This window comes from Microtus pennsylvanicus, chromosome 3 (genome assembly GCF_037038515.1).
Source record: "Microtus pennsylvanicus isolate mMicPen1 chromosome 3, mMicPen1.hap1, whole genome shotgun sequence".
In the NCBI taxonomy this organism is placed as follows: domain Eukaryota; kingdom Metazoa; phylum Chordata; class Mammalia; order Rodentia; family Cricetidae; genus Microtus; species Microtus pennsylvanicus.
The window spans coordinates 52,585,242-52,598,921 of NC_134581.1; the positions used below are offsets into that span (position 1 = coordinate 52,585,242).

The window sequence follows — 13,680 nt, forward strand, 5'->3', positions numbered from 1 at the left end:
AGTAGCTGAGACAGATGTAGCACGCCAGATGATTTCTAATACAAGACACACATACATACCTGGCCATTCTAACATCCTTCTCCACCATTGCCTTGGCCAACTCAACATGAATATCCATGGGTTGCAATATGTGCATAGTTGATGGATGCTGGAATCTACACTTCTTCCAGTTTTCCTCTTTAAAAATAAAAATTCACATAGTAAATACCTTTTAAAAACTGTCAGATATTCTGTGCAAAACCACTTTACATTGCTAGAAAATACTTAACAAATTTAATGAACAACTTTTACTTCCTTCAGCATATAAACTAAATAATCTGTATTTTAATACAGATTTGTAGAAGACAACATTATCAAAAAAAAAAAAAAGACTGCTTGTGTAATAACTACTCTTTTCCAAAAAGAAGATTCTAAAGACAAATTTCCCACGTAGCTAACATAGTCACATGCAGACCTTTATCCAAGACAGGGACTAAAGAGCTCATTGTTCAAATAGTTATCTGTAAGGACATGCAAAAGGAAAAGCAGTGTTTATTGTCTGTGTTAATACTCTCCTTTAATAACCTCTGAGGCTCTTGACAGGCACCAAGCAGACATGTTACCTTAATGTTAATAGATCTCACTACGCAGAGTAGAGCATAGCCTCTGTCTGCAGAGAGTTTATCCTCAGGTGACTTTCCACAAAATGTGACATGCTCATAGATATTTAATCAACACTTACATCTTCTACTAAAGGAATATGATGGACCAAAAATCTGTACTTAGGCAACAAAAAAAAAAACACCAAATCTGTGAGAAAATAAACTATTTTATAAGTTTTAAGAGTGTATCTAAAGGATGAGTAACTATAGTGAAAACATAGTAGAAAGATACCTCATATTTCAGATCTGAGAACACACACATATATATAATGAGGTCCTAGGGATGGGACCTAAGGCTAAGCACAAAGTCTGCCTGTGTTACATACACATCCTACATGTAGGCCATGTGGCATCTGCAGGACATGAGTGCTTTAAGTGCAGCCCACAATGAGATTACATTTGGAATTTTTCACTTCTGGCATCATATCAGCATGTTTCAGATTTTGGAATAGCATACATCAGAGGATTTTTAGATCAACGAAGTTTACTATAGGATTTTTTAGATGTAGTATTCTTCAAATATATGTTTCTCAGATACCTATAAAGTAGTTATAACAATGCAAAAATAAATACTAAACTAAATCAGTAAATATTTTCTAATATAGGCAGCATAGGGAAGATGGAAACACCTCAAAGCATTAGGACAGAAGAGCTTGAACCAACTGCATCTTCTGCTGTGTTCTGACAGCTCACAGTCATGCTACAGACAGAGGCCATGCACACGTTTAGGTTCAAATGGTTCTGGGTACCCTAGGATTAATAGTCCAGTGTCGACTTCGGTTATGACTATGGCATTCTGCACTGCGCTACTCCTACTGGGTTTTCTGAGGTGATCAACAGGACAAGTGTACAGGACAGTGGCTGGGACTGATGCCCATGAGCAGACAGACCCATGCACACACACTGCCAAGCCTAATAATGCATACACGTACACCCCCAAAACTACTGGAGTTAATTAGACCACCCTAAGAGCTGAGAGGTGGCTGACCTGCTTTTGCAAATAGCAACTGCACACTCTTTATTTCCACATCAAACTTGTCATATGCCTTATCTATTATTTCTTCCAGGGATGAATTAGTTGTCTTCTGTGTACCTTGGTCTTTACTGTTGAGCTAAAAAGAAGTAAAGAAAAAAAAAACTGAATATTTTTATATAACATAAAGTATACATACATATATATCAACACGCTTTGGTCAAATTTCAAAACTTCTAACAGAAGATATGAGATTGCCTTAATGAGCTCATATTCTGCCTAGTTCCCTGGTGATTTGGAAGCAGTTGGTTAGGAATACATTACCTCGCCACACGTCTGCTGTGCATGAGCTAGAGATGCTGAGCCAATTACACAGCTGTGTGCTTCAAATGTCCTGTCCAGAGGAAAACTCCATCCTCTGCTTGACTCCTAACAAGTACTGCCAGCTACAGCTCGGCTCTGCTACTGCCCACCATGAAGTCAGGACTCAGCGCCAACTTACTTCCTTTACCCCTTCCCAGATGGAATCAAGGCTCAAATCAGCTGAACTGTGACCTTTTGCCAAATGTTTAGGCTCAACAAGATGCAAAATCCAAAACCCCACTCTAGTTCCTTAGAGCAATCAAATAATTTATGATATATATACATAATATAGCATATTATATATAAATATATGAAATAAATGATATATATTAAATGTATATGTATATATAATTTCCTTCCAAAATATATGGCCAAAAAAATTACATTGTAAAATTAAACTCTATAAACCATGAAAACAAAGATGGTTTCTCTCCGATCTGAAAAACAGAAAAATCATCCATCCAGGCCTCAACGCCAAATTTTTGTCATTGTAGGAATTTCTAATGATTTTTTTTTTGGTCTGGGTAGCCACATAACAATATGTGTGAGAGGAGTCTAGACTTAATTTAAATGAACTTAAGGAAAACAGCAAGTTATCACAGTTACCAAACTTATCAAAGACAGAAAGAAAAAAGTACACATATACCTACCTGAAAAGTACCAAAATCTAAAATGAGAAGGTTTGACTTTTCATGGTGAAAACCTGTCTGTGGAATTATTAGATAAGAAGGCTTTAGATTTATCCTTAAATCGAGGACTTTCCGAGTCTCAATCATATGTGTGAGTCCTAAAAGAGAGCCAGGAAAAACTGATATGGTCAATCTGACTGTGACATTACTGTCAGTTCTGTCAAAAATTCAGTTCTCAATTAATTGCATAAAGCAAAAACTGCATTAAGTTGATAGAAAACAAACATCCCATAGCATACATAATAGAGCATATCTTACATAACTAGCATTTTTGTCTAGGCATTAGAATGATTTGTTCCCGTGGTTATTGAACCTTATGAAATAGTCTGCTGGGTTCTTTAACACTAGGCATGCATAGTGCGGTGAGTGGCTTGAAGAGTGGAGGTGGAGGGTCGGTCCACAGAGATCGTTCCTAGGCACAGGATCTCGGATGGAAGGGAGACAGAAACATCTGCACCCGCCATTACATCGTTCTCGGGCAGCACAGCAAGTTATACAACTCTGAGATAGCCATAGAACACAGCCCAATTTTAAAAGAGAAATAAATCCTAAACCAAACACAATGTTTCCATTGCAATGGCCACGTTTCAAGCTTAGTTGGTGCAGACAGAAAACACTGAAAGTTTCACCTGTGGCTGTTCTCTCCTTAATTTCTTCCAGCTTCATCAATGTAGCTGATGTAATTTGCTCAAGATCCAGCCCCTTATCTGACCGAAAGAATTCAACTATAGCGTTGATAGTTTTCTGTAAAGAGAATTTTAAAACACAACAGGTTATATATTAAATATCTGTTAAAATCTAAAGGACTTACTCAATTATAAATAGCTGCGGCTTTGAACTAAGGAATCCAGAAATATTTTCTGCATTCCCTTTAGGAGTGAGAAGCATGGATGAGCAAGGAATAGCCCCGTGGGATTACTGAGAGGGAAGCCTGCCCATATGGCAGAGGTCTACGCGGCATGTGGGCTAAACTAGAGGTCTGACTGACAAGATCTCTAGTTTTGGCTTCTAGTTAGAAATCCCATCCCTCAACACTGTGCTTAGATTCTGCCACTCTTTGACATTTAGAGAAGAAACCGGGGGAAAGCTGTTCACTCTTACCTACATATAAAACTTGAATATAAAAATATCAGATTTTTTATGAGGAAGAGAGTGCTGGAGACCAGTTGTACAATTGTGAATGTGCTAAACAAACTAAACCACAATCTTAAATGTGCAAGATAGTCAATCATGCTGTGTGTGTGCCACTAGAGTATAAAATGTTTTCGACTTTGTAATTTGTGTGTGGGTGCTTGTGTGCATGCGTGCACACATACATACATACATACACACACACACAAACACGTATGTCATAGTACATGTATGGGGGTCAAAGGCCAGTTTTGTGGAGTCAGTTCTCTCCTACTGCCCTTACGTGGGTTCCAGTAACTGAACTCAGATTATTAGGCTTGCATGGCAAGTGCTTTTACCCACTGAGCCATCCTGTGAATGCTAAAAAAAAAAAACTATTAAAATTTATTTTGTGTGTGTGTGTGTGTGTGTATGATGTATACATATGTAATACATAACCATGTGTGCATGCAGGTGTACAGAGGCCAGAGAACATGCTGTCCTGTTCTGTCATTTTCTGCCTTTTTCCCTTTAGACAGGGCTTCTCACTGAACATGGAGCTAGGCTGGCAGCCAACAAGTCCCAGCAATCCTCCTGCCCACCTCCCACAGTGCTGGGTTACAGGCACATGCATGCCCATGCCAATATTTTAGCCGAAGATTCAAACTCAAGGGCCTCGTGTCTGCATATCGAGTGCACACAGCAGTCATCTCCCCAGCCCAGTGACAGCTTTCAGAGGCACTTCCTGCCTACACTTACAGCATCATAGATGACCTCCACAGGCTGTGACTGCACGAGCAGAGTCTGATCAGCAGGACTGCTCTCGGGGTTGGTTTCAAACTCAATTCTGAGCAAGGATGATGAAGTATCGCCAATGGAAGCCACCAGCGATGGCACAATGTCTTGTTGTCGCAAGCCCGTGACGTACCAATGTTCTAATTTTGCTTCTATCCTGTTCAATAAGGAAAAAGCAAGCATGTAACAGAAAAAATTATAGCAATTCCTTTGAAAATGCCTTTGAAAACCATCCCTATGCCCGAAGCTACAGTTTATCACCTTAGGCTGGCCTTCACTTACCTACAAAAGCTGCGTTTGCTGCCATCAGTCACTGTCTTATTAGCTATTTATAATGCACATGAAAACCTACTTTAGTCGACCCCAGCACATGGCACAAGTTCTGGTCACGGTGTTTAAACACAGACAATACCATGGCCCTGTTTCCACGCCACTCCCACATCCTCCTCCTACTTCTCCTGGCATCCTTCCCATCCAGCCGCCTATACCTCCTACTGTTTCAGTTTCTCCTGACCACAACTGAGCCATGCAGTCTAACTGTAGGCATTTCACACCTTGCTCTATGGTAAGTTATCTAATGTGTTAAATGGTCTTGGTTTTTTTTGCATATAGTCTTATCAAATACAATGTAAGAGTCTTGAAAACAGAAATGTACTTTACCTTAAACAGCTGCCACTGAATAGACACTCTAAATAAAATACTGCCTGACAAGCACTTGCAGAGGCAAGGAGGGTAGTTAGAACAGTGACTTACACTGTTTGCAAAACATAAACAAGTTTTCTTTCACGCTGCGTAAGATTATATATTTGGGGCCTACAATTATAAATGTAAATGAAAATGAAGTCAGGTTCTTAAAAACTTACTTAAGTGCTTGTGCTCCTGGTCGCTGGGATACTTGGGTACCCAAGCCAATTATCTGAATTCTCAGGATTTCTGGAACATTCCTGTTTTCTCTTATTATGATAGAGGTGCTCACCAACTTCAGAGTCAGTATATGGGCCACATACTAAACAAAGGGAAGAATGAAAACAGTTATCATGTGAATGAATTCTAGCTTTAATGGTTTCATCTTAAGTAAACATGGTGAATTATCAAATGACTCAACAAAACTTACAAGTTCCAGCACCTACATACTCTCCATAATTGAACAAGACTAGAAAACTCAATGAAGCCGACTTGGACATACAGCACACTTACAAACTATCCAAATTCGTTTGCTCAGTTTTAAAGAAACAGCAACAAAACCTTCAGAGGGAAAAATTTTTCACTGAGAAGCTCTCACTCATGCAAACTAAGCAAGCCAACCCTCTATAGAGAAGAAAAACTGTAGAAAAAAAAACCTGCTGGACGGCTGTAGAAATTTACATCCACATAACACAGCACACACACATACACACATGCGCACATGCACACATGCACAGACACACACACACACACACACCAATTACACATATACGTGCACCTGCATATGTGAGAATATTCCATACCAAAAATATACTTAGGACAAACAACCACTGGGCAGACGATGTGGAATTTGGGGATTTGTTTCCCCTCGAAGCATTTGAACTTTTATGAGCATGAAGACAGCCTATGAAACGAGGCTCGCCAGGAAAATACTAGAAATCAGTCCTAGCACAGGGCAGCAGCACTGAAGAAACACCCTGGTTGAGACCCAGGAACAAACAGCTAAAGAATTACAGGAAACTCTCCAAATGAAAAGCAGAAAGATGAGAAATGCAGAGAGCTGCAAAGGGAACAGAAGACACCACGAAGGCACAGCTCACATCTGAGGTCCCAGAGGAGAAGGGAGTGAGCGATGTGGCAGAAACTATTCACACTGGTGAGACCTGTGACAGTCAAACTACACAAGCAAAAGCAAGTATAAATTTAATCACAGTAAATACTAAAAACCTAAAGAGTAAAAAACTTTCTCCACTAGATGGCCCCCTAGCTTACATGAGCAACACTAACTGGACTGAGTGAATAGTCAGAGACAGGGAGGATTGGGGGTAAAGAAAAAGATAATAGTTGGGAGGGGGACATGCTGGAGATATGGGGAAGGTGGGAGAGAGAAACAGAAGAGGATTTGATCATATTTCATTGTATTCCTGTATGAAATTTTCAAGAATAAAGAAAAATTAGAAAATTATACTAAGAAAAAATTAAGTAAATAAGAATGCCCTTCATAGATTAAAACAACATACAAAGGAAATGAATGAACATAAATATCACTATGATACAGTACAGCTCATAGCTGGACACACTGATAAAGGGCGTAAGTCAAACAGCAATAGAATTATGGACTCAAAGTCTTTTCAAAAGGAATCAACATCCTACAATTTTAAATACAAGAGTAGGGGATTCTTAAAATACAAGAGAAAATAATAGTTATTTTCAGAAAAAAAACAACAAAAATTTAGAAAACTAATTGCAAGCAGATCTTCATTAGAGGGAAGGAAACAACAGACATCACTCAAGAGAAGGGAAATAAGGGCAATGGTCAGCAACCATTGTCAGTGAGGGGACACAAGATGCGATTCGATGACACTTCCCATCTCCCCAAAATCATCTCTGGAGTCAACATGATCTCTATCAGCACTACAGCAGCATATTTTCCTGAAAGTACAGATGATTCTCAAAGTTGTACCCAAGTACAAAGGATAGAAGACATGTAAGTAAATCCGCAAAGTCCCACAGACAGCAGTGGAAGGACAAACCACTTCGCTTAAAATGCGCACTTACAAATGAACATACAGGACGGCCAACGAGCCATGGGAACATGCTCAATGTCATTATCAGAAAAATAGTAAATTAAAAATACAACAGGAAAGCAGCTATCCCCTTAGAACGGCTAAACATCAACATGAAGAGCAGCCATCACAAAGAGTACGTTTGGGAAACTTTTTTTGTTTGTAAGTTATACATACATCTACCCTATGACCCAACAATTCACTCCTAGGTACACAGTTTTGTTTTGTTTATAAGAAAGGAAGGAAGGAAGGAAGGAAGGAAGGAAGGAAGGAAGGAAGGAAGGAAGGAAGGAAGGAAGGAAGGAAGGAAGGAAGGAAGGAAGGAGCAAATGCTTTTCAACAAAAACACAAATAAGCAAGTTCTGGATTTTCAAATGATAGAATCCTACAGAGCAATGAAAATATATTAGGTGCAACAGCAGAAATGGCTCCAAGGACAAAGCCAGACAAGAGAAAACCTGCTTTGTGCTTCCATTTATAGAAAGACAAAATACCCTGCAGAACAAAATCATGGGTTGTCTCTAGCAAAACACACAGGAAATGAAAGAAGTGATTGTGTTCATAATCAGGACACTGGTTATCTCTGGGAAGAGATGAGGGGAGGTGTAGGGGTTCTGTGAGGATACAATATTCTAAACCTTGACCCTAGTAGTCACTGTAGCCAGTGACTTTTCAACCTGTCAAATATGCAGGATGCTTTTGATCTGTTCACTTTTGCTAAGAGTTAAACTTCACAGTAAAAATGTCCTAAAGATTCAACCACTTGCTCTAACAAGGACTTTCATGGGTTCTTCTTTTACTTGCTAAATCAAGCAGTCCTACAGATGAGGAATTTTGATTGGTATAGCCCCAGAACAGCATACAACAACTACACTAAGGACAACATCTTTTCAGTAGCTACTCAGAACATCATTAATTTAGCCCAAGTCAAGATAACCCAGCAAGTGAATCAAGCAAGGCACTTGTGAAGGCACCCGACACCTACCTGCTTGGGCAAAGCAAAGTTGTAGGAACTCTCACTGTAGCCAATGGCAGTGAAGAACTTATCTTTCTCCTCTGGAGTCATAAGGTCATCGATGGCTACAATACAAGACAGTCATTTAGGAAATGAATGGCTCTGGTTTTAAAGATAGTTTTCAACAATCAATAAAAATATTAGGTTGGAGGAAAAAGTCCACAGACACAAATGCTAAAGCAAAATCAGCTACCAAATTCCTTCTAACACACCACTTTGGCTTAACTAAAACAAACACCCTGTATTTGATGTTTATGTTAAGAAACAACAAAAAGATACTCACTGTTAAAAAAAAATCAGCTCTCAGATATACACATTTTTAAATTCACTAAAAATTTCAAAACTTAACCTGTAATTAAAATCTGTCTCCAAGTTAACAAAAAGAATACAGAATGCTTAGACCTCTAAGCAGGAACATGTTAAATCGCTCACAAGTCATTTTTCAAGAATTTCAAGTTCAACTCTAGGTAGATAAACAAAGCAATTATGTAGTCTGTCATACATGTTAGTGTGCTCCTTTGCTGGATCAATGTACATAGCCTGTCATATGTGTTCATGTGTCACGTGTTCCTCTGCTGGGTGTGTGAAGCAGGCTGCATGGCTTTTCCTCATCAGCGCATGAGGACTGCCTGTCTTGAAACTTACTCTCAGGGATCAGTGAGTCCTCATCTTTCTTCTTGGACTCTTTCTTTCCCCAAAACCCACTAAACCAGCCACGTTTTTCGCCTGCCTCAGCAGACTTTTTCCTTAACTTCTGCCCGGAATGAATGACCTGAAAAATAAAAATTGGTGATTCACTCAGAAGAAACACTCCGTTCACTGTTAAGTATAACCACAGTCAATTTTGTTTAGTGCTTCAATAGAGTAAGACAGGAAAGGAAGCCAATTTTTTCTGAAATAGTGCTCAGAGTATGGCCTGGATAGTGTGGTCTATGGATCACCTCCTTCCTACACCTCCTGATAGAATTTTGGGGAAGACATGTTGTTTAGCTATAGCTAAGAACTCTGAATTTCCCTTTGTACTGTAATATGCTGGTGTCTAAGGAGACACTAGAATAATAGGTTTATAAAATGAAAATGATTCTTTAAAGGAAGATGCTTCTGTACCATAATGTATTAATCTAAAAAAGCACAATTCAAAATTTACAAGCATTGCTGATTTGCTAACCAGTTCATGGTGGGAAGGAGAGACAGAAACAGAAACAGTCAGTCCTCAAATCCCATCTCACCTCTGGCCTGACATGAATCCTACTGTGCTTCCTACTGTTCCTTCTCTTGGCCCATTTTTCAAAAACCAGAAAACAAGCGTTAAGAAAAGGAGTCAATGATTTAGACTCTACACTCTCATTCCCTAATTTTAACAATCTTCAAATTCACTTTTAAGAGAATTTTTAATGGATAGTGAATCATAAAAATACTTAAGTACCTCATAAAAAATAGTAAAAACAATCTAAAAGAAAAGTTAAAAGAAAAATTAAGTTCTACAATAAAAAAGGAAGTTTGATGACTGAATATAAGGCTATGCATGGAGTAAGTGTTCAATGTCTCTCTTATATCACCCATGAGTGTAAGCATTCAAGAGTGAAGACAGGAAAAAAATATCAATATGTATTAAACATGGTATTTTCATTCCAGCATTAACATATATGTGCATATATACACATTGTTTATATTATACACATTATATAGATATTTGCATGCAGTGTTTATGTACAGACAGAATGAGCAAGAGAGGCAGACAGCTCTGGTTCAGCTCTGTCCTTGGACCTCTTTCTGGCATGTCCCTCACCCTCCTGGGGTCATTAGTCCAATCTTCCTTTCTGAGAGAAGAAGCTTTCTCTGCCCTCCCATTTAAAACAGCAGTCTCAATTATCACCACTGTCTAGCCCCATGACTCTATTTATGTGATATCCTGTCTATTTATGTTAACTGTATATTTATGATCCTTCTCTCCCACCGGAAGGAATTTTTTGTTTTGCTCACTCCCATATGCTAATACAAATGATGATGAGGAAGAAGAGGGAATAGGAAGAGGAAGAGGAGGAGGAGGAGGAGGAGGAGGAGGTGGAGGAGGAGGAAGAGGAGGAGGAGGAGGAGGAGGAGGAGGAGGAGGAGGAGGAGGAAGAAGAAGAAGAAGAAGAAGAAGAAGAAGAAGAAGAAGAAGAAGAAGAAGAAGAAGAAGAAGAAGAAGAAGAAGAAGAAGAAGAAGAAGAAGATGATGATCACTAACTGAGTCATTCCTGAAGGCCAGGCCCCTAACAGCCCAAGTGTTTTAACTGAACTATTGCTATTTGTCCCCACAAAAAGGACAGAACACAGGTCCCATTATAAATGAGAAAACCAAAGCCTAAAGAAATTAAATTGCTAGCACAGGTCACAAAATCAAAAGCCTGAAAAACTGGGACCATCTGACCTCCAAGTTCACACACTTAATCATACTCTAGAAGAAAGAGAAGTTGACACAGAAAGAACAAGGTACACCAAGTTCTGGTGGCAGGCAGGAAAAAACATTATAGAGAAATTGGTCCTAATTTTGGAAAATAAGAAAGAGAAAAACAGCAGAAGGCAAGAATAAGAGGGAAGAGGAAAGGAGAAATGAAGTATTTTTTTAAAATTAAGTAATGAATAAATAAAAATCTAAAGTAAGTGTGTTAAGTCATAAGTTAACTGAAACATATAACATATTTACTGTAAAGCTCTGAGTTGGTAGACTGGTGGAGAACTTAGATTCACCTTTTATAAGTTTTAGATTACACGATTTTAAAGCTCTTCCTTCACACATTAGCAGCTTTTTCCAGTTGCTTTTCTCTAGAGACTAAATGAATCAATAAAAACCTGCTCTCTACTGTCATTTTGGTAAACCTCAGCAACTTCCCATAAAATGAAAATTTCTTTATTCTGCATTTAAAGTAGTGATAGTAACATGATTAATAAAAACTAAAGTCAGTGAACCAAAATGATTACCTCAACTTGTGCTTGTTGTCTCACTAAAATAATGTTAAAAACATCTAGACTCTTCTCCAAGTCCTGCAAAACAAGAGAAATAATGATTATATAAAAAAACATGGATTCATCCGGTCATTACCAATACAGACAGCAAGCCAATGAAAGCATGAGTTAGAATGGACATTAGGCTCCTAATAGTTTTACTGTTCATAGTAAGAGAAGTAAAGGTTTTATAAGAAATTGCATCCTTATTGAATAGTTTGAAAATAAAGTTTCCTTCTGTGAGACATTATAGATAACTGCACATAAAAGCAAGAATGTTTACAACAGGAGCTGTGCTGGGGCTGAAGAGATGGCTGGAAAACAGCCCTGGATTCCCTGCAGAGAACTGGAGTTTACTTCCCAACACCTACCTCTGGCAGCTCCCAATCACCTTTAACTCCAGCTCCAGGGCATCTGATGCCCCTTCTTGCCTCCTTGTACTTTTTACTTGTGAGTACAAACCCACACACAGACACGCATATATACACAGAGAGGCATTTCATTTGTATTTTAATAAATAAAAGCTTGCCTGAAGTTCAGAGAGTAAAACAGCCCCACTGGTCAGTCTTACAGACCAGGCAATGTTAACACACACCTTTAATCCCAGGTATGGCTAGTTGCCATAGAAACCAAGTGGTGCAGCCTTTAATCCCAACCCTAGAGAGGATTATAAAATGGAAGGAGAAGCCGGGCGGTGGTGGCACACGCCTTTAATCCCAGCACTCGGGAGGCAGAGGCAGGCGGATCTCTGTGAGTTCGAGACCAGCCTGGTCTACAAGAGCTAGTTCCAGGACAGGCTCCAAAGCCACAGAGAAACCCTGTCTCGAAAAACAAAAATAAAAATAAAAATAAAAATAAATAAAAAATAAAATGGAAGGAGAGAGCTCTCAGGCTCATTTTGAGATTCCTAGAAGCGGGATCACCTTTTCAGACTAAGGTCAAGATAAGAGCCATTGTTGCTTTTCGGATGTTCAGGTTGAATCCCAATTTCTCTCTCTGAATTTTTATTAATTGTGCTTCATTTACATAATTTTAAAGACACAAAATTTTAAAAAAGAATAAGAAAGAAAACTCATTTCGGGTATTTTGTGTGTGTGATCCGCACTTCTTACTCTCCCCTAGTCTGTATTATTTTATAGCCATGATTTCATTACAAAACAAAAAGAAATACAAATTACTAGAGTGAGCACAGAGACTAGAGGAGGAACTAAGACTCTTACACTCACTGGCTGGCCCGTGTCTCGGGAAACTTGTATTTTGTCTGTGCATCTCTTAGGACTGTAAGACAGACACAGTCTCCACTTCGCTGCTGAGGAGAAGCACTGTACTTGAGAAGCTGAGAAGCCTGTGCCTGTGACCAGACACCAGGTAAGCACAATGCACCTGAGTGCTCATCTTTGGCTCCCACTCCTATGCTTTCCCCGATGTGTCACATGGGGACTATCATGGTTCAGAAGCACGAGTCCAGCCCACCCTCGCACCCCGGACACTGTGCCTCAATGGCAGCAATAACCAAGTTCTGTATTCAGGGCGCAAGTAAGACCCCAAGCCTTTCTCAAGGAGGAGAGGGTTGTTGTTTTGTTTATAAAATAATACTTTAAGCTCCAAAAAGGAAATAACAGTACTATATAAGTTCTGGGATTTTTATGATCAGAACAAGATCTAACAAATGAATATTTAATGAGTCTGACGTCCATTTTCTAAACAGTATTAGAAAAATCAAATACATTTTCCCAAACAGTCTGCAGGAGTTTTACCGTATGTGACATTATGCTAGGGTAAAGAGACTGCTGGTTAATAAAAAGGAAAAAAGAAAAATTAAAGAATACTCATTTTTCAAGTAATTCTCAAAGCAATGAATCTGTTCTTTGTCAAATACATTCTAATTCAAACTGTATACATAAGAATATTAAAGGAGTTGGGCGGTGGTGGGGCACACCTTTAATCCAAGCACTTGGGAGGCAAAAGGGAGGCAGATCTCTGTGAGTTCAAGGTCTGCCTGGGCTACAGAGTGAGACCCTGTCTCAAATAAACAGTCAAAGGGTGTTTATACATATACCAAAACTAATGTATGGGAAACATACCTGAATTTGTTTTTGTGTTTCTTCTGAGACTTTTGCTTGTGTTAACTTGTTTTTGTAGGCAATTTTGTAACTCTTGAGTAACTGCCTATGTTTTCTTATGTTACTCCATGACCACATCTGAGTATATCTTCTTATATGAACTTCAAGAACAGAATCAATTGCATACTTCCACCTAAAGTCAAATTTTGTTAATGTACACATGAGTATAAGGGTATAAGAAAATAGTTTTGACTTTTCAGAGATACATTGTTGATTTTTTTTTTGTTCTCCTC

General features: G+C 38.8%; 1 protein-coding gene across 3 annotated transcripts in view; it reads right to left on the reverse strand.

Moving 5' to 3' along the window:
* Vps13c (vacuolar protein sorting 13 homolog C) overlaps positions 1–13,680 on the reverse strand; it is a 162,430-nt gene that overhangs the window by 104,385 nt on the left and 44,365 nt on the right. For all 3 annotated transcript variants that reach the window (XM_075965365.1, XM_075965366.1, XM_075965367.1), the window contains 10 exons: positions 13,409–13,580; positions 11,301–11,363; positions 8,982–9,108; positions 8,307–8,401; positions 5,435–5,577; positions 4,536–4,728; positions 3,296–3,410; positions 2,628–2,764; positions 1,630–1,753; positions 60–177 (listed from right to left, as the gene is read on the reverse strand). In XM_075965365.1, coding sequence (XP_075821480.1) covers positions 60–177; positions 1,630–1,753; positions 2,628–2,764; positions 3,296–3,410; positions 4,536–4,728; positions 5,435–5,577; positions 8,307–8,401; positions 8,982–9,108; positions 11,301–11,363; positions 13,409–13,580 — 1,287 coding nt within the window. The remainder of the gene's footprint in view (positions 1–59; positions 178–1,629; positions 1,754–2,627; positions 2,765–3,295; positions 3,411–4,535; positions 4,729–5,434; positions 5,578–8,306; positions 8,402–8,981; positions 9,109–11,300; positions 11,364–13,408; positions 13,581–13,680) is intronic.